The sequence below is a fragment of the Phasianus colchicus genome, chromosome 1, assembly GCF_987193195.1.
Source record: "Phasianus colchicus chromosome 1, bPhaCol1.hap1.1, whole genome shotgun sequence".
Classification (NCBI taxonomy): domain Eukaryota; kingdom Metazoa; phylum Chordata; class Aves; order Galliformes; family Phasianidae; genus Phasianus; species Phasianus colchicus.
The window spans coordinates 114,601,896-114,629,653 of NC_143436.1; the positions used below are offsets into that span (position 1 = coordinate 114,601,896).

A 27,758-nucleotide genomic window follows, 5' to 3' on the forward strand; every position below is an offset into this window, starting at 1 on the left:
TAATTCTTGATCTGTTCTCTGTAAAACATGTAACAAAGCGACTCTGTTACTATAAATCTGCCAGACTTCACTGATAGCACATTAATCAACACAATAAAACTGACATTAATGTCTTTTTTTTTTAATGAGAGGACTAATAAAGTGAGTTGTCTCACTCTCAAGTAGCATTAAAATCAGGCTAGAAATGTTATCTACAAGTCTAAGCACTGGAAGTAGTTCATTGGCTCCAAAAAGACTATGTAGTCTTTCATAAAGCAGGATCTAATACAGCAAGAAATATACTATATTGCATGCATCTTCCCCCATATGCTAAACTGGGGAGTAATACTAATATTTACCAAATCCCCTACTCCTCCATCCTTGCTGCAGCTAGATTTCTGCTGATGTATGTGATCACTTCAGTTATTGAAATATTTGTGATGTTGTGAATGAAAACGTTAACAAGAGACACAAATACTTGCAAAAACCACAAATCAGTTATAAGAAAAAACAAATGCATCTTTATTTTTATTTCAGTGTTATGTGTGGCCCAGCAGTGAACTCCAGTCTTGAAATGAATTAAGTAGTGTTTTGCAGCTGATCAGGAAAGTGAATTAATTTGCAATTTCTCAATTTAAAAAAAAATAATTGTTCGAGTATTTTAGCAAGAAACACACTGACATACTTGAAACTAATAGTGACAACAAAGGTGTTTTTAAAGTGCACAAAGCATTAGCTGCAGTATACACACATCCAGCCACCATAAAAACTACAAACATCATGAATCTGTTCACTGCCACGAGAGATTAGCTGAAATGTGTGCAGTGCTACAGCACCAGGTGAAATGCAGCAAATTCTTTCCACAAAGGTGCAGTATACAATGCTATCATATGGTGACCCTCAGTTTTGCTTAGAAAAAATAAGCTGAGACCTTGATATTGTAACCTAAATTCTGTTTAAAGAGTGATGGTCTAAGGGAGATGAACCATAGAATCAGAATAAGGGAAATATTGATGTCAGAAAAGATCTCTAAGACCATCTAGCCCAAGCAGCAGCCCATCACACCATGTCCACTGCCCATGTCCCTCAGTGCCACATCCACACATCAACACCTCTAGGAACAGTGACTCCGCCACCTCTCAGGGCAGCCTGTGCCACTGCATCACTGCTCTTTCGGAGAAGCAATTCTCCCTTATATCCAACCTGAACCTCCCCTGGTGCAACTGGAGGCCATTCCCTCTTGTCCTATTGCTGTTACCCAGAAGAGGCTGACCCCCACCTCAATACAGTTCCTCCCAGTCATTTTTCTTTGCCACATCCAACTCTGCAGAACTTCTCTTCTAGTACTGCAGCAGTATTCTCCTGTGCTAGCCCACTGGAATGGCAGAGAGGAAGGTGATGCTCATGGAGTCTGTACATTTTCAGTGCCAAACAGCAGAGGGGTTTGGAGGTTGGCTAGAGGACAGAAATAGAAGCCAGAGCACCCAAGAAGTGTGGGTAGTCAAGGCAACAGTAAAGCACTGCTGGCCTGTGCACCCTGCCACAGATCAGCAATTACGTGAAAAAGTTTTAAGAGTTTATGTCTTTCATATTACACAGTGCTAGCTCTAACACATCTAAGACTACAATATACCTATGATGCTGGCAGAGTCAATCATTAAAGTGGAACCCAAAAAACTTTCAGTGATGCTGATCACTGGAAAGGTATTTGAGAGGATCTAAATAAGAAGTGACTTTCGCAGTGGAGTTTATTGCCTCAAACATTTTCACAAATGTAATGCAATACTGCACACTTCAGCAAAGCTAGCCCTACAATTTTATTAAAGAATCATTTGTTGCCTTGATCTTTTCTGAAGAAGATCGATCTATATGCAGACCAAAATATTCTGCCAATGAGGAATATTTTTTTCTTGGCTGGGATCCAAGCATCAAAATGTAGGCTTTTGTAGCTGTGGTGAGTAATCTGTCAGCAGGGAAACCATGACAGCCTAGAGAAGGAAGAAAGAAAAAAAATGCAATCACATTGGAAACGGATATTCTATAAAAATAAATAAGGGAAAAAGTATTTTCTAGCTCTGGAGTTTTGTGTTGAGAATTATTGGCCTGACAAAAAGTGCACACTTAGATTTATTTGCTAGAATTTCTGATGAGAAATCAGGAAAGAGCTGAAAATCACTTAGGATGTCCTGTATTGCAGCTGATAGGTTTTCTCTGTGCAGACAAAATATATTAATGGATGTTCAAGCAGAAATTCAAACAAAGCACACTTAGAGCAAAATCTGAGGCCTTTTTGTTGTGCTGTCTTGTATCCTCAGCTTCACCTAGAAAATGAAGTAGGTACCCCAAAAACATATGGGTTTCCTTGCATATTTCAGCAGAACTTCCATTAGCATCAGCAACAGTCGTACCTGAATAAGGACTTGGAAATTTATCCCAATTTAGCTTTCTGCTAAATATTTTCTGCACTAAAACATGAAAAATCCTCACTGAAGTTAAAAGTGTGTCATCTACTCCTCCTGCTTTCCCCCTCATATTCAATATACATTCCAACAAACCTTTCGTATGGCCGTGAAATGAGAAATGGGAACATCAGGTAAATAAAACAGTGATGAAGCAGCTTTGTAGTGCTCCTCTTACCTGCATACGCCACAAGCTGCTGTGCTGGCTCAGTTTTGACAAGGTCTTACCTGGTTCACACTGTTATGATTTCACAGCCATGTCTAACTATAAATCATTCTTTTGGCCCAGAACTGGATTTACAAGGGCCCTCCATGGGTCTTTCAGATCCCATCAGCACGGCTCAATGTGACAGGTAGACCCAGGCACACAGTGGGGATGGAACACAGCCATGCAGCCCCCACTGCCACCCATTTCATAGCTGCTCTCAGCCTGCTTTGGAATTACAGCTGAGCAAGTAATTCCTTTTTCATTTTGCTAGGTGAGCTGAAATGGGTAGAAAAATATATATATATACAAAGCCCATACATTTGTTTTTTGTTTTTTTTTTAGCTTCATAAAATACAAGTGAGTGATGTGGCTTAAGGGCACTGAGGGATGTGGTCAGTGGGCATTGTGATGATAGGTTGGTGATTGGACCAGAGGTCTTTTCCAACCTTAATGATGCCATGATTCTATAATTGTGACACTTCTCTTATGCAAACAAAACGTGTAGCTTGAATTTACTTTGAAAGTAAAAGCGTTTTTTGTTTGTTTTGCTTTTTAGTGTGTTCGGTAATTAAATATTGTAAAAAAATTTTAAAAATATGAGCACTTTTCATAATTTTAAGGCTAAAAATCATGCATGGATTCTAAGAAAAATTTGTCAATAATGTTAACTGTGTCCAAAATCTGAGGTTTTGGTACATACAGTACTCAACTACATATTCGCTTGGAGCACATTCAGAGTTCAGCTGAGAGCTATGATTATGCCATTTCTGTTTTGTTTTTTTTTTCATCTCAAACTTTTCACTAGCCTTTGTCAACATGATGGTTCTAAAGCCAACAATAAATAACAGGCTACTGAGATCTGGAAGTGGTTTTCTGACGTTCCAGGAATGCTGTGAAAAAAGTTATGGCTTGTGTTAAATGTCAAGTGTACCCTCATGGTTCCCATGGATCACACAGTGTCACCCACACCATAACTTTGCAGGGTCCTTCAGAGCTTTGCTCTTGCAATGCTTTATCAGAGAAATTTCCCATTGTTTTCAATGGCAGTTTTGCTTGAGAGAAAGCTGCAGAATCTCTAGCACTATCTTTAAGTGCTTGGGAAACTGCTGTTTGTATGTCCAGTCCCTGGGACCTCAGCATTTCACATGCTTTACAATGGAGCAGCTAAGTTCATCGTTAGTATAAACCCAGCAATTCAAATGCAAAAAAAGTACTAATAAAATTCATTTCATACTATAGGTTTGCCTTAGTAATAAAAACTGGAACAAACAACTGCAGATTATTATCAAAATAGGTCATATTTGTGTCAAGAAGTATTTGTGCTACAAATGTATGTTGCCTACAATCAAAACTGTGATGTACTGTGCAGTGCATTCAAAACTTATTTATGGTTTATTGAGGAACCATACTGAGTGCAAATCTCAAGTGTAAGGCAGAGCAGAAGCTGACCCTAACCTCAAAATAATTTTTTTAATTTTTATTTTTTACCATAATTGTCCATTTTCTGTTTTCTGCCTCCTGGAAAACCAGTGATCTTGGAGAATAAAATACTTCATCATCAACTTCTTCTGGCTTTCTTGGTAAACAATGTAAAAATGTCCAGTTGGAAGCAGCAGATTTCACAATCTGTAGATCAAGAAGAATAAAAAATTAAAGAAATATGCTAGAAATTAATGAAACCTTAAACTGGTAAAAGAGTTAACAAAATTTATATTAGCTTCCACTCTAGCGACTTTGATGATGAACTAAGAATAATTCTGCTGACTTCAAAAGACCTGCTCATCTGTGAATAAGAGGGGAAAATCCCCATTTAAGTCAGTAAGAGTTCAGTGCTGACTTCACAAAAGCTAAATTTTTACTCCTATTTCTCTTGCTCCAGTAGTAGGAAGTAAAAACCCTAGTGACCTTGTGGATCAATAAAGTGCAATTTATATTCAAGTGCCATACAATAATGTAATACTATTGATAATTTCAACAAAAGCACATTAAACTATGATTTAAAAGGCTGTGATATTTTTTCTTTTGATATTGTTCCTCATAACACAGTGATCTAATATCAATGAACAATGAAGTTTTAAGCCAGTTCGGAGACATACTCATTAATAGTATTTTATGAACTTATGTTAAAATACAGTCAATTAAACCAGTAATTCTATCAGCAAGGAAAATGTCCTTTTTATCTTGGATGATTTATGACTTTACATTTTCTCTGCTTTTGCTCTGACAAGCATTTCAATGAGATGATTTTTAAACATATATAATCAGTGCTTTATACACTGGCAGATATACACAACATTGCCTGAAACGCTGCCCAGGTTATGGACTTAAAGACAAAATCTGTGAGTTGGTCATCCTAAGTAAAATACAAAGAGTCTTTTCTGATGCCAAACAAGAAAGAAGTAAAGGATTAACTTACTTGCACTGGTCATGTTCTGGAGCTGGATCTCACTGGGAAGCTCTGAGAGAGGCTAGGACATGTGACGTATACAAATTAAATTTGTTATTTTTGTGAATTTTCTGGCTGAAGTGGTGTTTGCATGTGGTTTTACTGCAGCTCCCTTCAAAGAAATACCAAACCCACGTTTTGCTAATGTTGATTCTTACAAATCTGTAGAAGGATGAAGCAAAAACGTGATCTGAATTATTACCTGCATTGTAATCTGATAACCTTGAAATGCCTTCAGTCTTCTTCTCTTTTCCTCTTCTTGCCCCATGCTTATCCATGTATCCGTAATTAAGACATTGGCAGCGTTTGCAGCTTCCAATGGATCTGTGGTGAGAAGCAACCTGGTACCATTCTAATGTGAATAAAATAAAAAAGATCAGGAAGTCATGAAGCCTTGATTATAGCAAAAATAAACTATTTAAACTACCAAAAATAAACATTTAAACTACAACTTACTAGCCAGGCTGTTTATTAGGCTCATACCTCTTTGGAGTACTGCTCAGTTATTTTTGTTATTCTGAGGTCTGGCTCAAAGCCCTGCCAAAAGAGATGATAGATTACACCATGGAACATGTATAAGATCTTTAATGACCATTAACACTGATTAGGAATATACTGATTGAAACATTTTCTGTCAGAAGAGACTGTCTTTCAGCACTGTAAAGCTTCAAGAAATTAATTAGGCTTCACTGGAAGTTTATTTTGGAGATAAACTAGTGATTATTCTGATAATGTAAGGAAAATATATTTCAGTGGTTACAGAATATAATACCTATACATTGTTTAATTCTTTGCTCCAACCAATTCTTTGTTTTATATTCTATATTGCAGCATTCTAAAAAGGTGCACCATCAATCTGAACCAAGACTTCCATCAGTTTGAAATGGCTGTCACATTTGTGGTGGGAAGGGGATTTTGGTGCCTTTGTAATATCTTCTCAAATTGAATGATCATCCATCCTCTGCAACTTACAGTACAGTAACGCATTCCCCTCAGTCCTTCTGAAGTTGAAATCAGAATTATTCCTGTTTTGCATCAAAACAACTGAATCACGATTCTGAACCTTGGTCCTACAATCTGACACTTGAGATACAAGCACTGCTAGCTGAGGCCTTTTGGAAGCATTGAGCTGGCTGAGATGGAATAGGCAAAGTTCACCCTCCTTTCTCCATATGTGCAGTTTCGTACCTTGGGAGTTGCAATGTGGAGATGCATTCCCAGCTTTGCAGCACTTGTCATGATGGAGTGGAGGACATTGTTTCCATCCCCAATCCAGGCGATGGTGAGCCCATTCAGACCACCGTAGTGCTCCTGCCAAAAGAATCACACATTCCTGATGTTAAGTTCTTGGAGAACAGAGCAAGGTGATGCCATGGGGAGATGGTTGGTCAAATTGGTCTGGTGCTAAGACTGACTGTTTCAATGCTAGATGCTGATAATATAAAACCATAGGTTTAAATGAACTTGCTACACACACAAGATGGATGGTGAGAGAATGCTCCCTATGTCTCAGAAGAAGCCCTGCAGCTTTCTCTGATGAAGAACACATTGACATATACGCTGTATGGTGAGGCCCAGGCTGGGAGGCACAGCAGTAAATTCAGCAATGAAGTGGTATAGCCATGGCTTAGTGCTCGTAAATATTGGTGAACATTAGAAATTCAGGGGTTTGCTCTCAGCTGTACAGCCAAGGAACACAATGATCTTTAGAGTGTGTATATTGCCCTCACCTGAAACAGCCCTACAGTGTCAACTGTAGCTTTGCCTAATGGCACTCACAGCCTGTACATGTATGGCTACTCTGGCTCTCGGTCATCAATGGATAAGGCCTAAGGAGGAACAAGAGTAACAGCAGCTTGTATTTCCAGACTAGGATAATTTGAAGCCTTTCAGTAAGGCTTGTTATGTATATGCACATTTACATGTACTTAAATTAACATCAGAAAAATTGTGAAGATAGAACCAAATATTTCTATATACCTGGCTCTGTACCACTCCACCTCAACTTGAAACACTGAAGGCATGATGGAGAGCCTTTTATTCTTAGTTCAAAATTGGGCCATGAAACTATTGCCTTGTATGAACTGGAAGCCAGACAGTGTTTCAGCACTTTGTGTGACATAGCTCAATGGCTGTCAGCTGGGATAAGCATCCACACTGCAGAGCTGTAATGACAGGCTACCTTGCAGACAGACTCAGCAGAAATGCCAAATGGCTGAACAAGAAGAGGGCTGAAACTGCACTCCCCTCTCCTGGCAGCAGCTTCTCCTAAGCAAATAGCTGTGAAGTCTTTCCAGAACAAACTTACTGTCAATTCTGCCAGTGTGCACAATCTTGAGTCAAAAATAGTAGCATGTGAAATATTTAATGACATTAAATTTAGTTGAGATCTACATCTGAGTCCTGTGCTGCCTGCAGTTTAACAGCTAAAACTATTGTAAAACAATAGGTTTTCTTCATTTGCAGGTTGTTAGACAGCAATAGCCTAATGGGCAGAGCTGTGATGCAGGGGCATTCAGAGGAGAGCAAAGACCTTGGACACGGAAGCTGTGATGGCATAACAGCTCTGCAAGTCTTTAGGAATCTTTCAAAAGCTTTCCACACCTCCTATCAGTGATGCTCCCAGAAGAAGGCAAAAGTAAGGCATTTGTTTAAGGAGTTGTTTCCAGCTAGGGGTTAGCGATAGCTGAGACACAAACCCACAGCCAAGAGCAAATGAGACAACCCTCAGTTCTTCTGATCTCACTATTTAAAAATAGACATCACAGCCTGTAATGCTCAAAGCACTGAGTAGTGAGTCACAAATATATGGCTATGTTAAATAACCTCCACCTTATTACCAGCTGCTACCCTGAATTAAAAGAAGCACAATGCATATTAAATACTTTTCTGTTTTCCCAAACTACTAGCTGTTATGGATGAAATATGAAGAACTGAAGATGTCTGTGTAACAACCCTCAAAATCTGTACTGCAAACTGCAAATCTACAACTGCAGTGACTGCTACACAGAGTGCGTGTAGCTGAGCTAATCATAATGAAGATGTTTAGCTAATGGAGAAAGTCATAGCCCAGGCAGAATCAAGCTGTGTGTGTGCTTGTGGAGCCTATTTTACATCCCATGCTAAGCTCTATGCTGCCACTGCACACTGCTGCTGCAATTCCAACCTCTTCATTTGAAGTCAGCTCACTGTGACTGTGACTGTGATGCCTATCCTCAGAGCACACATCCTATATTGCATACATCCCCAGCTACCAACAACTTGAGAAAGATAAAATAATTGTACTGCCTTACCAGAAAGCTTGAAGGCAATACAAAAACTGCTGCATATGAGACATACTTTTTGTTCTTCTATTTTACAGTATAGACTTCTTCAACCACACAGAAGAAATCCTGTTAAAAGAGTTTTGCCATGACCGTAATGATTCAGGTAAGCCTTAATCTATACAATACACTCAGATCACTGGAACCTCTGAAGGTACTTTTCCTTGCACCACTCCCCAGTTTTTCCAAACTGTGTTATATTAATATAGGCATTTTACCTGCTTGGGTGTTCTACACTTTCTCTTCATATTTGGAACCTGACTTTGGACTTCTAGTAAAGCCACACAGAAGTATTTAGAAATTCTGGAGCTCCTCTCCCTTATGAATGCCTCTTCAGCAAGCTGGTGACTGTTTGTGCAGTGGAATAAAACTTGGCTTTGTTAATCTCAAGGAAAATCCCTACTAAATAATTAATGTCCATTTTACAGTCAATTTTCTCACTCTCACGCTTATTCTACTGTTTCATTCTGTTCTTAACCATAGTTACAGTATATCAGTGTATCAAACCATGGGGTAAAAATAAGCATGCTCACTGTTGTATATTTAGAGAAGACTAGTTTAATTAATGAGAGACTTTCATGTCTGACTCTACCTGGAATTGCTTCCAGCTGGACTGAAACTGACAGTATTTTAAGTTATCTCTGAAACATTTGGCTTCAGCAGTCGTAACAACCCTCAATTAAAACAAGCTTTTGAATGATGAATCAATAATCTGTCAAAATTTTTAATGGAAAGCTTGTCAGAGCTTTAGCCCTTTGGGAGACATGTATGATTCACTGAATGAAAAATGGGGCCATGTCTACTGGCTCTCAAACTGAGCTGAAGGCAGATGCTGCGTCAGTTGTCTTATGTATTCTTACTTTGGTGTTTGGCACAGCATACTCTAGAGAATCAGTCTGGATCTTAGTTGGGATTCCTAATTGTGAGAATAATTATGATGAATGGTGATGAATTTGAAAACTCCATTAACTAGAGTTCTTTGTGTTACAGCTTGAGAAAAGGCTGAGAATATATGGTATCTTTCTTCAAACTGGGCAATGCTGCAATTTGTGACAGTATTTAAAAAGGAACCATTGATGTACTTACTATGTTAAATGTTTCTCCATGCCAACCATTTCTTTCTGAAAAAGAAATTTCCCTTCAGACCAATGACATAAAAGCTGGTGGCATACAGATCCACTCTAATTACCAGTCTGGCTGTCCTGCATTCAGCTACAAGTTAGCTGATTTGGCCAGTGGCATTAATATCAATTGAATCAATGTCAATGCATGGTGTGTCCCCAGAATACAAACTGCGTGATGCTGCATGCCAGCCAAGCTTTGCAGAACAGAAATTGTGAGTCACAGGTTCTGCCCAGGAGACAGAGTGGCAGCAGGCAGGATCAGGAAGCGGCTGGTTCACCCCTTCAGCACGGTCACAGGCATAAAATGACTCTCCAGGTGCACAGCAACAGCACGTCAACTCATAGGCTTTAAAATCCCCACACTCTCCCAGTCAGGTTGCAAAATGTTCACAACCATTTCTAGTGGGCTGTAACTCAAGAGCAAACTCAGCACAACCGAAAATTTTAGAAAGCAATAAGAGGTATGGTAAGGAAAATATCCATAGGATTCTAGAAAGCATGTGGCAAAATTAATAGGATTTAGGAAACAGAAGAATAAAAATGTGCTAAACATGAAAAAGGTCAGCGTGCACGTGGAGCTCCAGTAAGAAATACAGGGGGATAATAAGGAAGAGAAAAAATTACATTTGGGGTAGGTACTGACTATACAAAAGGGCCAGATCCAGGCAGGAAAGTACTTACAAATATAAGGAAGAGATTTCTGAGAGAAATAAGCTTCATAAATTCTGCAGTAACATGTAAATTCGGGGCCATCAGTCTATGTCACTATTGCATTTTGCATGTATGCATAAATCAAATAAATTGCCTTTGCAACACAGAAAAACAGTCCAAATGTTATATGTGAACTTTTAACTGATTTAAAGAATCAGCGATACTATTCAACATCCCCATATTAATCTTCTTGCAGGTTGTGCTCAGATAACATCTTTCTACCCTGTAGAGAATCACATGAGAGGTTTGATTGCGTAAATAACAACCAGACCCCATGACTCCTGCTTCTTCAAGCGTTAATTCTGCTTCTGTGAACTGGTAATGTTCATTATATGGCTGAAATGCTGTTTTACTGCATGCAGCTGGCTGTAAAACCAGCCTACATCTCAGTGTGCTGTGCAGAAAAGAGCAAAGTTGACATGCAGTGCCAACACCCGTGGTGTGCTACTGAGAGGGCCTGCCTCCCCTCTCCTCTCCTTCCTGGATAACAAAGTGAGGGTGGAAAGCAAATCCTAAGCCAGCAGTGCAGTGTGCCCTCAGCAAAGTTGGGTAGCCATGCAGTTGTCCTCTAGAGAACTCTTGCCATGAGCTAAAGAACATGATGGAAGGGCCAAAAGCTAAATCACTCCTTGAGATCTATGTCTGCAAAAGCTCAGTTCATCATGATCCCTGTCCACGTTGGATGTTTCTTTTGTCTGAGCCCTAACTGATAAAGCCCTGTTTTCATATTATGTCAAACAGGCAGAAGCACTGTTCAAAGACTCCTTCTCCAGTGTTTGATGCAATAAGGACAGTCACTGCCGCTGCTGCCAGCCTGGGTATTTACACCAGGGAAAATCCAGCTTGTGGGGAAATGTTCACCTGGAGTTTCTACCACAGCTGCCCCATTCCAGGACACAATAGAGAAGCTGAGGATGATTATCACAGGGCATCTACTCGTTCTGCTAATCTCAACAGTTTTCTCCCTGTTGATCAGTGGAAAAAGATCAGTGGAGAAAGAGTTCCATCCTGGAGGGTAATTGAGATGTTCAGCAGTCTCTTTTCATTGACTAGAGATGTGGTGCTTTGGTGCCGCAGTCAGTGGCTTGGAGCTATGTGGGATGAAACTAGGTTTGTAGGCAGATATCAGTAGTTTTGTAGATTACTAGTCATGATTATGAGTGAAATCTGCTTTTCATAATTGTGAAAATGCTAATAACCAAGGAGTAAATGCTAATAACCAAGGCATAAATGCTAATAAGCAAGGTAAGATAGAAACCTCACAAAACAAGCCGTAATACACATCTGGTTTATAGTTGCACACAATGTTGAAATAAAAAGATGATATGTGGTGTTTGATGATGAATTTCTCATTATGGTTTACCATCTTACATAGCTGGAACATCTCACTGAAGTTGGCTTAATAGGATCTCCAAGATGTACCATATCTTGAGGGACACAAAGTGTTTTAGTCTCAATTTTACTGTTTTTTGCTGGTCTCTTCATTTTTAGTATTGAAAATTTTAAGACAAACATGAATCAAAATAACAAGAAGTAATTTTCTCTAAACGTACGAATGTTTCTGTATTCACAATTTAAGGCATGAATAACTTGTTATTTCTATCATAAGATCTTTTCCACATACCAAATGTCCCATAGCAGAGCTGAGAAACACAGCTGAATGAATCACAAAATTATCCCAACTGTCCTTTTTCAAGCAGTGCGATTTTTATTCATTCAAAAAGCAAACAAGGTCAGAAGAGTTCATCAAAATTGTTAACCAGCCCTGTAATACACTAATCTGTTTTAATAAGCTACTTCCTTGATTGATTGTAACACACCATAGTCCTTCCATTCACAGATAAACATCTGGCATTCTATGTGTAAAATGCTATCTACATGCAAAATGCTACATCAAACCAACGTATTATGAAATTAGAACTAAAAAATTGATCTTTATTATCTATTCTTTTATGTGAGCAAAGGTTAAATAGTTTTAAGAGCCTGAATATTAGGGATTAGCACTTGTAACATTACCTGGCTTTTCGAAAAACAAGTTTGACCAGTTTCCTAAAATATGGATAGCAATTCCTTCTAAGTTGTTCATGGGTTAGGGCAGAATCAAGATCGAACTACTGAGTTTTTTAGAGCCAGGGACAAGATTCCCATTGGCATCAGTTGAGCCAGCATCTTGCCTTTATCTTTGTATGTAACCCTCCCTGCAAATTTTCTGAATTGCAGCCTAATTCCAATGAAGTATTTAATTTTATGCTTAGCTTCAGTCGCACTACAGCTGATAATGCTAAGTAATTGTTTTAAATTAAGCAGGTTCTTAATTATATTTCTGGATAAAGATCTCTTTAAATAACAAGTGTCACGTAATTACCACTTTAAAAAATGTGCCACTAAATAGTTTTGAACCCGATTTTTCCAGTGTTGTTAAGCAGGAGTTATACTGGTACCTGAAGGGTTAGGTAATCAGCTAAAATCTGGAGAGGATGGTATAAATCAGACAATCCATTGATTACTGGGATTGTGGCTTCTTTCGTCATTAGGTCCAGATCATTATGCTTATAAACTCGAGCCAAGATTGCATTTGTCATGCTGGACAGCACCCTGGGGGATGGCAGAAAATATCCAAGTCAAACATAATAAATACATCCCCAGTGCATCCTTCAGAATGCAGCATATAAATATTAATGAAAAGCGGTAATGAATCAAAAATGTTCGGCTGTCTGAATTATTTATGATGCCCCCATAACACACTTAAATGCAGATATTTAACAAGCTGCAAAAAGTAAGCAGTTTTACTTATTGAGAAACTATAGCAAGTAAATGAAAGCTCCTGATATTTCTTCTTAGCTTTTGATTGTAGCTAGAGCATCAATAAACGCTAAAGTAAAGGAACTAGGATAAGAGATTGTGCAATATTGTAATATTTGAAGAATTTGATAACTTTGAATAAGATTTCTTGAGTCTTTTACCAAAGGAAAAGAAGTTCTGAGTGTGCCTCTGTATGATAGCTTGACCCTTGTGAGGACTAGGACTACAGATTTGTCTTAGATTACCACAATTACTTATTGATCTTAACAAAGATAGAAACAGAAAGCTGACAATAGCAGCCTGTTCTTTCTCCTATCTGCAGAGCTGCACACTGACACACATGGTCTCAGAATTACAGTCTGAGTTTGAAATTCAGTATATGGATGGGGACAGGCAGGAGTCACTGTGACACTCTGGCTTTAGCCTCATTTGCCAAAGTGTGACAGACTCAGAGATTAGCATGGTGGATTAGCATAGCATACTTAGTGTGCCCTGAATTCTTTAGATAAATTAAATATGGATAGGGGCTCTGCATTTCTCTGCATTTCTGTTTTAATCAGGCCCTGAAGCATGACTTTGAAGTAGCATTTTGTGTGCTTTAATGTTATCTCTAATAGACCTTAAAACAAAAAAGGAAGAGAGTGGATAGGAGAGTGTGAAAAAACACTGCAGTATCACTTTCTGACTAGCCAGAAAGGATTCTGTTATCCTCTCTTGTAGAAATATGGCTGTTAATGGCATGGCCTTTACACACACAAATTTCCTGATGGAGTAAATCAGTAACAGTTTTTTTTCTACTGACATCAGACATGCCTCATACAAGCAAACCTCTTATAAAACATTACAAGATTCCACACAGACCTCTCTCTGAAGACTACTGATAGTAGTCGTGAGTGAAAAGAAGAACCTGAACAAAGTATTTACTGAAGCTAAGCTATTGGAATGATTGTTTGTGTGACTATTTCTCCTCTTAGCTCACAAATGCTGTCATTTTTGTTTGTTTATTCTAGCTTGAAGGACGTGACTGTGGAAAACCTAAACTAGACATCAGAGATGAGACGCATGGCCCATGTTGTTACCATCTAACAGGTGGCTAACTAAACAAGGTGCACTTAGTCCTGCATCAGACAAGAAAAAGAGGTAATTACATTAGAATTATCTTGGACATTTTTAGGATTTTAGGTCAGCTGACTCCTATCTCACATGACAAATAAAGTATTTTAAGATGTTCAAGTAGTGAACGCTGATGGATCTTCTTCTTACTCTAGTAGCTACTAGGACTACTGGATTCTTACTAGCAAAATCTCAGTCTTTCTGCCAGCATTTCTAGATGTCATATCTTACAGTAGGAAGTCCAGGTGGAAAGTGAGTTAATACTTTGCAAAATCAAAGCCAAATTGAATTCAGATAGAAATCAAACCCTCATCTAAGGACATGAAATCACTTATAATCAAACAAATTTAAAGGAAACCATGTAAGGCTGGGATTGTATAGGGAAAAAAAAACGACTCTTTAGAAAAGATGAAGTTTTGGAAGGTGAGGGGGAGGCTTATCAGGTGACTGATGGATTTGATGGAGTTACCAAGGTTCCCATATTATTATTGGCTACAAGTCTTTGGTGTTTTGTTTTCTTTTTCTTTTTTTCTTTCTTTCTTTCTTTTTTTTTTTTTTTTTTGCAAGATCTTGAGTCTGTAAATTTCAAAATCCCAGAACTTGGAAATACATGAGTACACTGGAATGCTGCATATGAATATTTTCAAAATAAGTTTTATTTTTACCAAGAAAAGCTGTAAAGTTTTTCTCAATATCCATTAAGGATTTCAAAAATAAAGGCAATAAGGTCTTTCAGTGTGGTTGTCTCTGTTTTTTGTTTGTTTGCTTGTTTGTTTGTTTTTAACACAGCACTGTGATTTTAGGGCATTTGCATTCATTTGGGGTAGAATATTCCTATCCAGAATTTGGAGTATTCTATGTAATTTTTGAAAGTATGTATTAATTCAAAAGGTTTAATTATCTGAAAAGACTAATTCATTGTGACTGACAGTAGTAAAGAGGCATATTCCTGTAGATTCAGATGTTCATCCCCTAATTACGCTCATGGACTTGTAAAATCATCCTAGGAGCTCTTCAGTACTGAACCTTATGGCCACTGAGCTATCATGGTGCACAGTGGAACTACACAATGGAACTTCTCTACAGTGGAAAATACAGATACAGTACTTACAGGTATTTCATTTCACTTAGGATATCAGACATGCTAAACAGCACTGAAAAGATACTTAATGGGTGGTAATTGCTACTGAGTTGGTGTAAATGTAAACATCACAAAAAATATGTCCTTCTGTGGATCAGAAGACAGCTGGATTTGCCATAGTATTCATTTCTGAATAGCTGAGAGCCTTCAGAGGCCTCTGCTGCGTAAGGGCCCTGACCACATCCTTCCTCTTCCTGAAGGTTTGCTTGATAGTGCCCAGGGTCCAAGAGATGAGAGCTGCCCCTCATTACTCTGATATTAGAGGGGATGGGTTGACAGTCCGCACTGCCAGGAGCTTGCTCAAAATGCAGGCTCTACCTCTTCTGTCCCAAAGTCCCATCGCCCTGTTACTGCACTCTATCAACATCCTCTCTTACCTTTCTCTGCCAAGAGACTCTTGTGTTGCAATGATCAGTGAAAAAGGAAGAAAAGGGAAAATTTTGGAGAATAATACTTACCTACATCACTTTGGGGGAAATATCTTTAATATGTTTTCCATTTGTCTTTAATAGTAATCATTATATATGTTTGACTGGAAAAATCCTGCATTTGCCCTATCCCAGTTGTAGCTGGGATGCTTGTGCTCTGAAGCTTTTGAATGAGACACTTTGACGAAGCTGTAGCTATTCTGCTTAAACTGGGGCAATATGTCATGAAATATGAAGAATCTCTTTTGAAGGGAAGTATTTCAATCCCCTGGCTGTCTATGAGCTCTGCTGAACTGGCAAGGTGGACACATTGGGTTCAGACTCTTTGTTTAATTGTGGTGTAATTTGTAGGCTCCATCCATGAGTTTCCATCATTTTTCAATCATTATTAAACATGTAGTTACTGAAACAAGGAAATGGGACACACTTCCTCTGAAACATGTGGACGCTACAGTGCAATGCATTGGCAGTGCAATGTATCTAACAGGAAGTCAGCATTTTTAAGGTCCAAGAGAATAAAGTTTTTTGACTTTCTGCTATCAATACCCATATGTCCTCCACTTCAGTAATTAAAGACAGGAAAGGAAAACTTAAAATGTTCAAATGTTTTATATTTTTCTTATATTTTCCTTGTGTTTCATCAGAGAAACACATCATTCATCTGGTGTACAGAGCTACGGACTCTGTGAGCTGATCTGTAAATATTTAAGACAGTTGGAGTGCTTTCTAACATTTTCCATAAGGGAAATATTATCTTTCAAGAATCTTCAAGACAGGTTTCAGACTGATCAACTATTTCCTTAAGCATCTACCAAATATGTAGCAATCAGTTAAATAACATTTACCAACCTTGCTGTATCTGTGAGACTCTCATTAGTGCCCAGGTGAATGTCTTGTTTTGTAAGGAAGGAAGGGTGTCCTCCAAGGAGAGCAAATCCTGCAAGGAGAACAATAAAAAGGAAATTAAGCACCTGCCTCCACAACCAAGACTCAAAATAATTTTCATGCAGTAAAACTCAGCAGGGCATCCAAATGTTTCAAATGCTTAAAGTCTGACACCACAAGATGCAAATAAATAGGACAAAACCACTCAAATATGATGCTTTGCTGAAATACTTAGGCGTGAATTGTGATCTCTGTTAATAGGAACAGCCATTCAAGCTGCAAGACTGCATATTGTTGAAAGCATCACCATGGCTCCCTGCTAAGTTAGGTAGCTCATTTATCATGCTGAATTTCTGCAACATTTACATTAATGGACTTAGTGTCACAGAACTACAAAAGACCATCTGAGTCATTAAGTCTAATTCCACATCCTTGCAAAGATGCGTCAAGGATGTTCGCTCAGATAGAAGACTCCAGGTTTCCACACACATCACAACAACCTTAAGCTTGGTCACAAATGACCAAGTGTATTAAAAACTGCAGTGTGTCAGAGAAAGATGGAATGATCTCAGGCACTGTCAGTATCCTTTCACCCTGCAAGAGTAAGGAAATTGTAAGGTGAGTCAGTGTACTGAATGGATTAGGTCTGATAAATGAAATACATTCTTGAATGGGAAACCAGGAAAGGATCTGAGCACCATTTAAGAATATAAAACATTTGGTGCTAAAAGTTGTCTGATGGGATATTTTGGACAGACAAACTTCTCACTAAAGGCAAATCTCAAGTTCTGTTGTGACTCATTTCTATTGCACCTCCACAAGAAAGCTAACACAGGCAACCAGCTGACACAAGCAGAGAGGCAAAGATCTTTTTTCACCACGCTTGAGTCTCCCTGCCTTATCCTGGTTTAAGTGTAAAGCCTCCTTCCACTAAAACTCTGTGTAAAGTCCATCGTGTCCAAATATCCGGAGGATGAGCCATGAGGGGATTGTTTTATGAACTTTCACAAAGGGTTTAGCAATGGATCCCACACCTGAGAAAGTACGAAGCAGAGGATTTGAACTGGGCTATAGGTAGCCCTGTAAGGCATTTACTGTGCACTCGGGGATGTGGAGCTAACAAATTTCCTGTTGTTATGAAGGGGGAAAAAAAGCAAAAAGAAAATCAAAAGCTGCTTGGGCTGGTTGCAGCCATTAGATGGCTCTGCAGACATCGCGAGGAGTGCAGCTTCAACAAACACATTGTTAAAGGCCCCTCAAAAATTACTAAGTTGATCCTGCAGCTACCCTTCAAAGCATAATCAAACCAGTAAGGAACACTGGAGCTTTAAGAGCTAACGACAAGCAGTGAAGCTCAGACTGCAGGTGTGGGCCCTGCTGCTGGGCCCTGAGCACAGAGCAGCCCTTATCGCATTCTGTCCTGTGTGGGCACCAGGGTTGAGGTGAGGTGCTCCACTTTGGATCAGTTCAGCCAGTCTTTAAAATGAAGCAGATAAAAATAATACCGTCAATTCATTGTTTTTGACTGCCTCTACTTCCCTGTAAGTACAATTAAAAAAAATAATGATGGTTCAAACCCCACCTGAAGGGCTGCTCCATCCAGCCAATGTATACTCATTCCAGTGAGTGGGTCTGCTCTTAATTTCCCTTTGCCGTCATTAGAGACTGTCCCAAGTTTCAGAGAGACCAGATTCAGATTCAGCGAACTTCTAAGATGGAAGAAGTTTTCACTCAGAGGGTGGTGACACACTGGAACAGGTTGCCCAAGGAGGTTGTGGATGCCCCATCCCTGGAGGCGTTCAAACCCAGGCTGGATGTGGCTCTGGGCAGCCTGGTCTGGTGGTTGGCCACCCTGCACATAGCAGAGGGGTTGAAACTAAAAGGTCATTGTGGTCCTTTCCAACCCAGGCCATTCTATGATTCTGTGATTCTCTGATTCTTATTCTAATATTACTATTTAAAAAACCACAACCAATAGGCTGGTTGAATCACCCTTCTTTCCTGGTTATTCAGAAGCCTTTTCGTATTACGACAGGAAAAATATTAAGGTTTCCCTAGATATTTTCACCTCCTCTCTGCAGCTTTGTCAAAAACACTGCATTGATGGGAATGTGTGTGCACACTGGTGCCTCAACATTACTGCAGATATCATTTTTAAGTCAAGATTTCAAAGATGAATTGTCATTTGTAGTAACATTTCCTGTCAGACTTGTATGCCTTTTATTTTCAAAGTTCTATGTGATTATGTCAGTAATTTATATCATGAAGTTCCACACAAGACAGCAGCTCTTCACTTCAGGCTTTTAAATATGGATGCTTCAATGGGTGTTTCATACCATAGACAGACTCCCATGGACACATTCTATTTTTCTGTAAGTGATGCCCAGGCAGAAAAAGAGGAATTTGGCCATTTATTCAGAACTGCAAGATGTCAGGCAGCCTATTTGGAGCTACCACTTTGGGTCTGTGTATATAGCAAAGTCCTAATGTGTTGTTGGTTTTCTGCTCATGAACTGGCCATCTCTGCAGGGCCTGGGAATGTACTTCCATCCCATACTTTCCATCTGAAAATACAGGAGCCTGTACTCTAGCTTTGTGTACAGTTACAGGAGAAGAATCTGTGTTTTAGATGATTTCATCTAGATTATCAGCATAAAAAAAAATAGTTGGTGACTTTTGAAGATATGCAGGCACCTACTCGGCAAATTAGTGCACACTGGAGTGCAATGTAAAACTGGAAGATGTAATCCTCTTTGTTGTCACAATCTGGTGATTCCCAAAGCCACACGCTAAGTGTCATCTCAATGCTGGTATCTTTAGTGAACTGTATTGGACATTTATACTAGAGAGACAGAATAGTTTACTATCTCATTACCACAGGTTTCACTCCTGTTAGGTTTTTTTTTATTGTTGTTGTTTTCTTGTTGTTTCTGTTTTTTAATAAATGGACCTCAGGCTATGGCACACTATTTATCCCACTTATGCAAATTCTTTTATTTAGGACATGAGTTCTGGTGATTATACAGATCTGAGTTAAATCACTACTCCAGTCTGTCTCTGGTATGTTGGGTAAGAAGGCCAAAGTGAATCCTCTAGTTTGCACATTGTATGCCTAATTATGGGGCTGCCTTGCCATAACCAGGACGCATGCATACACACACATCTTCTCCAACTCAAAGAAAGGCTCTTGTTTCATATTTCAGTATATCTGGATTTGGATTTTTTATTTTCCTCACTGCTTGCCATGATGTATAATCTATGAAGTATCCTTTTATTTAGACTGGTAACAAAGAACACTTATAGGCAAATACAGGAGCAATCCTTAAACTTCAAACTTCATTTTTTAAAGCTAGCCATTTTAAAAACATTTTTTAAAGCTAGCCCACTAAGGGGAGAGTAAGCTAAAAGAGTGCTCTCGCCCCTCTGCAATATGGGCAAACTAAATAACAATAGTAATTCCAAGGAAAATAAAACATCCTCTTTATTCTTGTGATATATGATATCCCATGTGATTCCATACCTACTACATTAGAACATGAAAAGTAATGCAGTTATTTCCGTGGCAGTAGCCTTCAGGCAAGGATTTCTTCTTCCCCTCATCCCCGTGGTAAGAAGAGTGAGCTGGGAGTAATTCTGCTGAAGTCAGTGGCTGTGAACTTCAGTAAACCTGTTTTAATCTTCTGTATTTTGGTACAGAAAAGAAGATAGACAGAGCTTCTCTACCCGCATTGTTCCATTTTTACCTGTCTGCATTCAGCATTTGTGTAATGCTGAATTACACAAGTCATGTGGCAGGACTTGGGAAGAGACTTCCACAGAGATCATCCTATACAGCAATCTCCTAGGCACTGCACAGAGCAGATGTTGTGAACAGCGCTTTTCAAGTCTCCTTTAAACTGGAATACGTTGATTTTTATCTAATTGTTCCTGAGAGATGCAAAGCTTGTTCACATCAATCTGATCACCAGAGCCGCGTCCCACAAGTGACCTATTTCAAGGTCTTGAAGGTGCAACTCTTGGGAAATGCTATTTGAGATGACTCCTGGATTCTGTAAGCAAACACTCCAATCTGCTTCAATGTACACTTTCTCTGGACATTAGAAAATTGGCACAAAATTAGCTTATTCAGCTAAAAGGAACGTGTGACCCCACATTTGTTTTGAGTTATAAATTTCAAGGGAGAATTTGTGTATATTAAAAAGCAGCTGAAATATATAGAGTTTCCATGGGCATAAAAAGTTTGAGCCTGCCTTTGAAACAAGCCTTAGGCTTAGAGGACTTAATACCAAATAACTGAAAGTGTGAAGTTAATGTACAGGAGTTAACTTGCATTAAACTCCCTTGTGAGCACTCTCACTCAGAAACAAATTGGTTTTATTTCATTGGAGAGTAATCCCTCTTGGATGAATTTATGTGCACTAACCCCCAACCTTAAGTTTATTCATTTGAACTTTCCTGAGCTTCCCCATTCCATAAGCCTTCAAAACCAAGTGTTTGCCTCAAAATACAGAAGCAAGAAGGATAAACAGATTCAGAGAATTCATGTGTACCCACTCATATAGGAATATGGCAGGCAGCTGGAAACTGGCCTAAAAACTCCAGTATTAAGAGGTGGGTTGCCTTAACAAAGAGAGAATGCAAGATAGAAACACATTCATAAGTGCTGCTTTATCCGGAGAAATGGAAAGGAACAAGTCTGTATAAAGATCAGGATCAGCAGACTGTGTCAGAGGAGATGAAAGCAAATTCAGAAATGCTTGCAGACGGCCTATATGACTCTTCCTTGCTTTTTTGTTTTTGTTGTTTTGTTTTTTTACCTTTTCCCTTACATGTTGTAAAAAAAGGTGCATATTCAACAGGTTTTCTGTCACTTAACCAGGGAGAAGCTTCTCCTTCCCCTGTTGAGTAAAAATGTACCCATAGGACAGTCACCAATTCATAGTTATTCCTGAGTTTCTTGGTGACATGCAAACACATGAATAAGTGATTTCAGTGGTCTCATTGACTTCAGAGCAGCTTCCATGTAATTAAAGATATGCATGTGTTCCCTGTGTCTGTAAGACTATATCCTAAAAGAATAGTGTTCCACTTCTGATCTTATTAGGCTAATACCCTGGAGTTTCCATCAAGTTATCTTCCTGTGTATGTAATCGTTAAATTTCTTTTCTCCCTAATTTACATCAAGGCATTACTATGATTCCCAGTCTAAACACATACTCTGGAATGTGACAATGGTAATGCATAATACATTACAAAGACATTTATTAGGGCTTGCAGAAGATTAAATTAGTGATGCTTACTAAAATACAAGCTTGCAGATGTGTATCACGGTGGGAACTTACATCAACAACACTTTGGCCTGTTACTTTGTTTCTGATCTACCATGTCGGAATGATCTGGTGATATTTCAGAGGCCAAAGGGATGTTCATGTAACATTAATATGCAAGGTGAAACACAGTCAGCTACCATTCTTTTCCTATTTTTGCTTTAAAACTTTAGGCATCTCTTCAGTAAAAAATGCTAAATAGAAAATTACATAGTGTTTTTAAGTGCATGCTCACAATGTACAATTTCAAATAAAATGTGACTGTGCCATTCCTCCAATTTACCTGTTTCTGCAGATAATCTTGTTCTTGTGCTTCTCTTCTCAAAAATCATGGCCAACGATTTTCCTTGCATCAAAGGCAAATACTGGACAACAGGAATGGAAGGCATTTCAATTTTATAATCATTGCATGATTTCCAGTGTGAAATACTTCTTTCACATATTAATTCAGCATTAGAAAAGTTACACTTGTTTTTTTTTCTCTTTAAACCATAACGTAGTTTCAACTTTTTCAAGGAGAACTAACAATGAAAAAGGATAAAGAGAAATAACTAACTCTAATGACAAAAAGCCACTGTACTTTGGCAGATGATTTGAACCAGCATTAAGTAGAACTCTGATGCTAATTTTATTCCTACAGAGGACGAATAACTATTTTCTATTTCCTACATTTAATGGAGCATATATGCCATGTGTGAATGGATGGGGTTGGCCAATAACAGGGAGCTAGCTGTGCAAAGCTGTTTAACTTTTTCATTTCTGTAGCCCTCTGTAGTATTTAAAGAATACCTCTGAACATTTTACAGGAAGGTTCTTCGTTTTGTAGTATAGAATCCTAGAATCACCAAGGTTGGAAAAGATCTCTAAGATCATCCAGTCCAACTGTCCAACTTTCACAAATATTTCCCACTAAACCATGACACAGGACATGGCATAAAGGATTGAAGAGTTGCAGTGATTATATTTAGAGAAAATCAGCTAAACTGCTGATTCCCAATATCTTTCAGAACAATATTTCAACATCTGAGTGACTTAAATATTAGTTAAAGCATTTTACCTCTCCTTTGTCCTTTATCCTTTGTTTCAAATCTGAGGCCACCCATAGCAAATACTTCAGTTCATCTGCTGTGTAGTTCTGTAGAGTAAGAAAGTCACGACCTTTCAGACAAACATTCATTTGATTTGGTGGCCCACGGCTGTGGCAAAAGAGAAAGAAAAAACATTTTTGGCATCTAACATGAAATTATACTCATTGCAAAAGCCAATAAGCAAGCAGCTGAAATCTGTCCCAATCCCCTCATTTGACCCAGCTGGATCAGCTGGATGGACTGCTTTGACTGGTTTCACTAGTCATGCTGGCACAACATGCCACAATGCAGTGTATTGATCACAGTGTACTGTAGGCCTTCTGATGTGTGTATGGCTCGACTGTGTGCTGTTTAACCAGACAAAACCAAATGCATAGCCACACAGGGCCTGGTGAAATTGCATATAAGTAGACTATAAACTGTCCTTTGAGGTACAGAACACGGGCAACTGCTTTGTGGATGGGTAGGACACAGACCACATTCCACTCCAATGTACAAAAATCAAGGCAGTCCTATATATGTTTCTTGATTACTCAAGGGACCTGGAAAGAGGATAACCAAATCACAAAATCACAGTGTTGCCGTGTGCTCTGGCCCTTCTATCACACCAGCAACATTCAAAGCATATGCAGTGCATTTACTCAAAGAGTGCACAGTGCCTCCAACTAGATTTATGACTTTAGAATCACATGAAATGGGATGTTGATGATCACCCAGAGTACAATTTCTGCTATTTTAGATGAGGTGTATTAATAAAACAGTTGAGTCCAAGCTCGTGTTTCCACTGGCTTAAGATAACAGATAAAGTGGCTGATTAGCCCCTTCTTTTGCACCATACCGATGGCCATCTTTAGCATAGCACACTTTGCAATGCACTCTTGCTAAAGCTTTGGATGGGTACAAGCTTGCTACATTTTTTAAAAGGTAGCATTTTTAAACTGATCTGATGAAATGGAGTACAAACCAATGCAAACAACTGGTTCTGCAGCTACTGGTTCTATATTGACAGGTGGGTGCCTCTTAAGCTCTTAAGCTCAATTATACCACCTACCCGTTGTCATCTCCCATTAACTTCTGCACGAGAAGACAGTGAAGCACTAAAACTGGTTACTCTGAGAGGATTTGGAATTACCACCCTTGAAGATTTTCAAGACCAGGCTAAGCAAATTACAGCTGACGTGATCTGCTCTTGTCAGGCTACAAGAACACTGGACTATGGATCCCTTTCTGATCTCTGTGTTCCTATCGTGATTCTGTTTTACTGCTGTGACCTTCGGAAATGTGTTCCCTTCCCGTGACCACATCTTCAGAAAGAGGGGCAGGAGTAGACAAATAAATTCGAGAGAAGAGGCATGAGACAACACAATTAAGTTAAAATATAACAGGAGAAGGTCAAGTACTTGGCATATTTCATTCTGACCAGGGAAAGAAATTACTTTGGATTGCTAGCATATAGTTTGATAAACATTAGGTTATCTTGTAGCATCAACCACAGTGTGCTTAACTTATAATATCTGTAAAACAGTGATGATAGACAGTTTATACCAATGTTACAATATAATGTAAAAAAACCCTAAGAATTATATAACAGTGTTATATAGAAAGCTTAGTAAATCAGATTATTCTATTTGAAATCTAGGTTTACTGCAGCTGTTTTCCATACTTGCCTTTCTATCATTGCTACCAACCAGATAAAGTTTGCACCAATTGCCAGCAGTGAAAATCCATAAATCCACAAAAAAAAATTATCACCTAGGCTTCAGGAACTCTTTAAGACTCTCACAGATAAGATCTTGGAAAACATTTATTTTTTTTTAATTGGAGGCAATGTAGAAATGATGAATAAAAATGCCTCTGCATATTAGGCTGAGTATGTGAAATTCCTGTGTATTGCTTTCTAACACTAATCGTTTGTTACATAATGCTGTTAATTCTATTCTTATTGACACCAACATGAAAATATAGGTGGATGGAGAATTAGATTTCAAGTCTTTAACTTAATTTGACTCTTGACGTGTGACAAGTATTAGAGGTGTCTTTCAGAAACACTGTCATAAAGGTACTTATCTGAAGCCATGAGGGATGGGCAAGTTGATGCCCTTGAAGAATCAAAAATCAAGTTACATAGACAAGTCTCCTTGGTTAATATTGAATGTTATATCACATAATGCTTTTCCTGCATGACTCAAGTTTAAGTATAGATAATAATAATTAATAATAATAATAATAATCAAAACAAAACAATCCAAGAAAACACACTGAAACTGAGATTCACCTTGTAACTTGAAAGAAATAATTCCCTCCCTCTACTTGCCATAAAAACTGCTTAAATACATAAGGACTTTCCATACTTCTTTCAGATATTTATCAACTGCAGTACCTGCAGTGTACACTGAACTCAAGAAGAAACATTCATTCTCGATGGTGCAGCTAAATCCCATGGAAAGAATTCATAACATTTCACAAACATTAAAAGGAAAACTCCTCCAGTCGCAGCACTTGCTGCCTCAGAAGGAAAGAAAGGGCACTCAAAATGCTAGCAGAAACCTTTATCTGAAACTGTCACTCCTTCCCAAAATTAAATTGCTTTTGTCTCCAGTTTTCTGATTAAATGTCACTAAATGCCAGACAAAACTAAAGGATAAGCTTACCAAAAATGTCGTGGCAGATGCTTGCTGTTCTTTGTTAGTTTTGAAATATGGCAAAAATTTTTCAAATTGAAAAGCATCTTCTTGCACAACTCTTCTCTCAGTCCTGTAGATAGAGTTTGCAGAAATGGAGCAGATGAGTTATGCTGCTGTGCAAACAAGTGGGGTGCAAAGAACAGACAACCTTACATTTGATTTTAGCAGTGTGGGCTGAGCCTGACTGGGGCCACAACTGAATCTTTCTTTGGTCAAATTCTACAGATAAAGACTTTTCACAGGGTCCATTACACAACTCTCAGTTTGTGCTCTTCTGTGTGAGACCATCATATTACCACTGTGTCAATATCATTTTGCAGCAATTTCCTGTTTGTGAAATATTTGTCCTGGGAGAAAAAGGTGAAAGAATTGTCACAGCACAGCAAGAGTAGATTGGTGTTGGGGGCCAGGACCATGAGGGAAGTTGGAGGAGTTGGAGTTGGAGTTGGAAGGAGGATGTGGTGGGGTGGAGGTCAGCCTTTTCTCCCAGGCAACAGTGATAGGATGAAAGTGAATGGCTTCACACTGTGCCAGTTTGTGTGTTAGGAACAATTTCTTCTCCAAAAGAGCAGGGAGGCAGTGGCACAGGCTGCCCAGGGAGGTGGTGGAGTCACCGTCCCTGGAGGTGTTCAAGAGCCATGTGGATGTGGCACTCAGGGACATGGGCAGTGGGCATGGTGGGGTGATTTGATGGCTGGACTAGGTTATCTTAGTGATCTTCTCCAATCTTAATGATTCTATGGTTTGTGATTGTGGTGGCCAGTGTGAGGAACTGCAACATGCACAGCCTTGTCTTTGCTGACAATCTCAGTCTGTTCTTGCTGACTTGCATCCAGCTCTTCATCCAGAAGTTCATCTCCAAAGCTCAGCCCCTCACGAGCTCCCCTCATTAGTGGGGATGCCTTCACTTCCTCATCTACTTTTATTTTAGAAATGGTTAAAAGAAGGGAAGAGAAACCTGGAAAACAAGACTAAAATAAGTTAATGGACATACTCTGACCCTGAATTGAACTGGGCAGAGAATTTCAATTGGCAACGGACTTTCCCTGCCATCTTTTACGAATGTGTTCACCATGATACCAATTGCTTTCCCTTTCTTCACTGTGTTTGAGCGACCTTCCTGTAAGAAGCTTCACTGCTGAATCCTTCAAGGAACATTGAAAATTATAAGGGTAAAGGAGAACCTCACTGCTTTAAAGTCTGGCTTTAGCTTAAGACATCATTTTAACTGATGATTTTAAGAAATAAAAACTGAAAAAAGAAGAAAAAGCAAAGGATTCCACCAAAACCTGGGCAGCCTGGTCTAGTGGCTGGTGACCCTGCACAGAGCAGGGGGTTTGAAATTAGATGATCATTGTGGTCCTTTTCAACCCAGGCCATTCTATGATTTTATGATTCAAACTGTAGCAATAGAAATTCCAGTGGTATTCAAAAGGTGTAGAGTTGAAAAACTCATAGAAGGCACAGTTTTATAGAACAGACGAGTTCACGTTTGCATTGGATGACAATATTGACGTAATTCCTTTATACTTTTCTCTCTATCGATATAGGTTAACAGCACATTATTTTCACCTTGCCGATATTTCTCAACCCACGTGCCCTGGAACACAGAAATCCCAAATCAACGTCCTCGTTGTCTGCTTTACGTTGTAACTACAGACTTGCGTAACGCGAGACGGTCGCCGCAGCCGAAGAAGATCGCGTTTGAACCCTGGTTTCCATGGGACGGCAGCAGCGAGGGACGGTCACGCCGACGCACCACCGCCGGCCGCCAGGGGGCGCTGCTCCCCACCCACCGCCGGCGGCTCCTCTCGTCGGCGCTCTCTATGGCCGTTGCCCGTGGCAGGGCTTCTGTTTACTTCCGGCAGGCCGGAGCGGCTGCATGGGGCGCGGGGCCGAGCGCTGGCTGCGCGTTGCTATGGCCGAACCCGCGGAGGAGGAAGAGCTGCCGGTGCCCGGTGAGTCGGGGGATGGGCCTCTCCGCCCGCTGCTGCCGGCTGGGGTGGGGACTTGGGACGCGGACACCTCGTTCATCCGGTG

At 39.3% G+C, this 27,758-nt stretch overlaps 2 protein-coding genes across 3 annotated transcripts in view; one reads left to right on the plus strand and one right to left on the minus strand.

Moving 5' to 3' along the window:
• Positions 1 to 541: 541 nt before the first annotated feature.
• Positions 542 to 27,375, minus strand: OTC (ornithine transcarbamylase). Of its 2 annotated transcripts, none has more exons than XM_031594571.2 (11): positions 27,291 to 27,375; positions 25,686 to 25,788; positions 23,004 to 23,142; positions 22,230 to 22,311; positions 16,584 to 16,671; positions 12,692 to 12,845; positions 6,281 to 6,403; positions 5,576 to 5,629; positions 5,295 to 5,444; positions 4,135 to 4,272; positions 542 to 1,967 (listed from the first exon to the last, which is right to left on the minus strand). In XM_031594571.2, exons 2-11 carry the CDS (start codon positions 25,760 to 25,762, stop codon positions 1,908 to 1,910), a joined length of 1,065 nt encoding a protein of 354 aa, XP_031450431.1. In that variant the 5' UTR covers positions 25,763 to 25,788; positions 27,291 to 27,375; the 3' UTR covers positions 542 to 1,907. The 2 variants fall into 2 exon arrangements, with proteins under 2 accessions (XP_031450431.1, XP_089979983.1); XM_090123857.1 differs by lacking the exon at positions 27,291 to 27,375 and adding an exon at positions 25,872 to 26,848.
• The window catches only part of RPGR (retinitis pigmentosa GTPase regulator), a 45,166-nt gene continuing 44,709 nt past the window's right edge, over positions 27,302 to 27,758 (plus strand). The window contains exon 1 of the mRNA XM_090123859.1: positions 27,302 to 27,676. Coding sequence (XP_089979985.1) covers positions 27,439 to 27,676 — 238 coding nt within the window. The 5' untranslated portion in view covers positions 27,302 to 27,438. The remainder of the gene's footprint in view (positions 27,677 to 27,758) is intronic.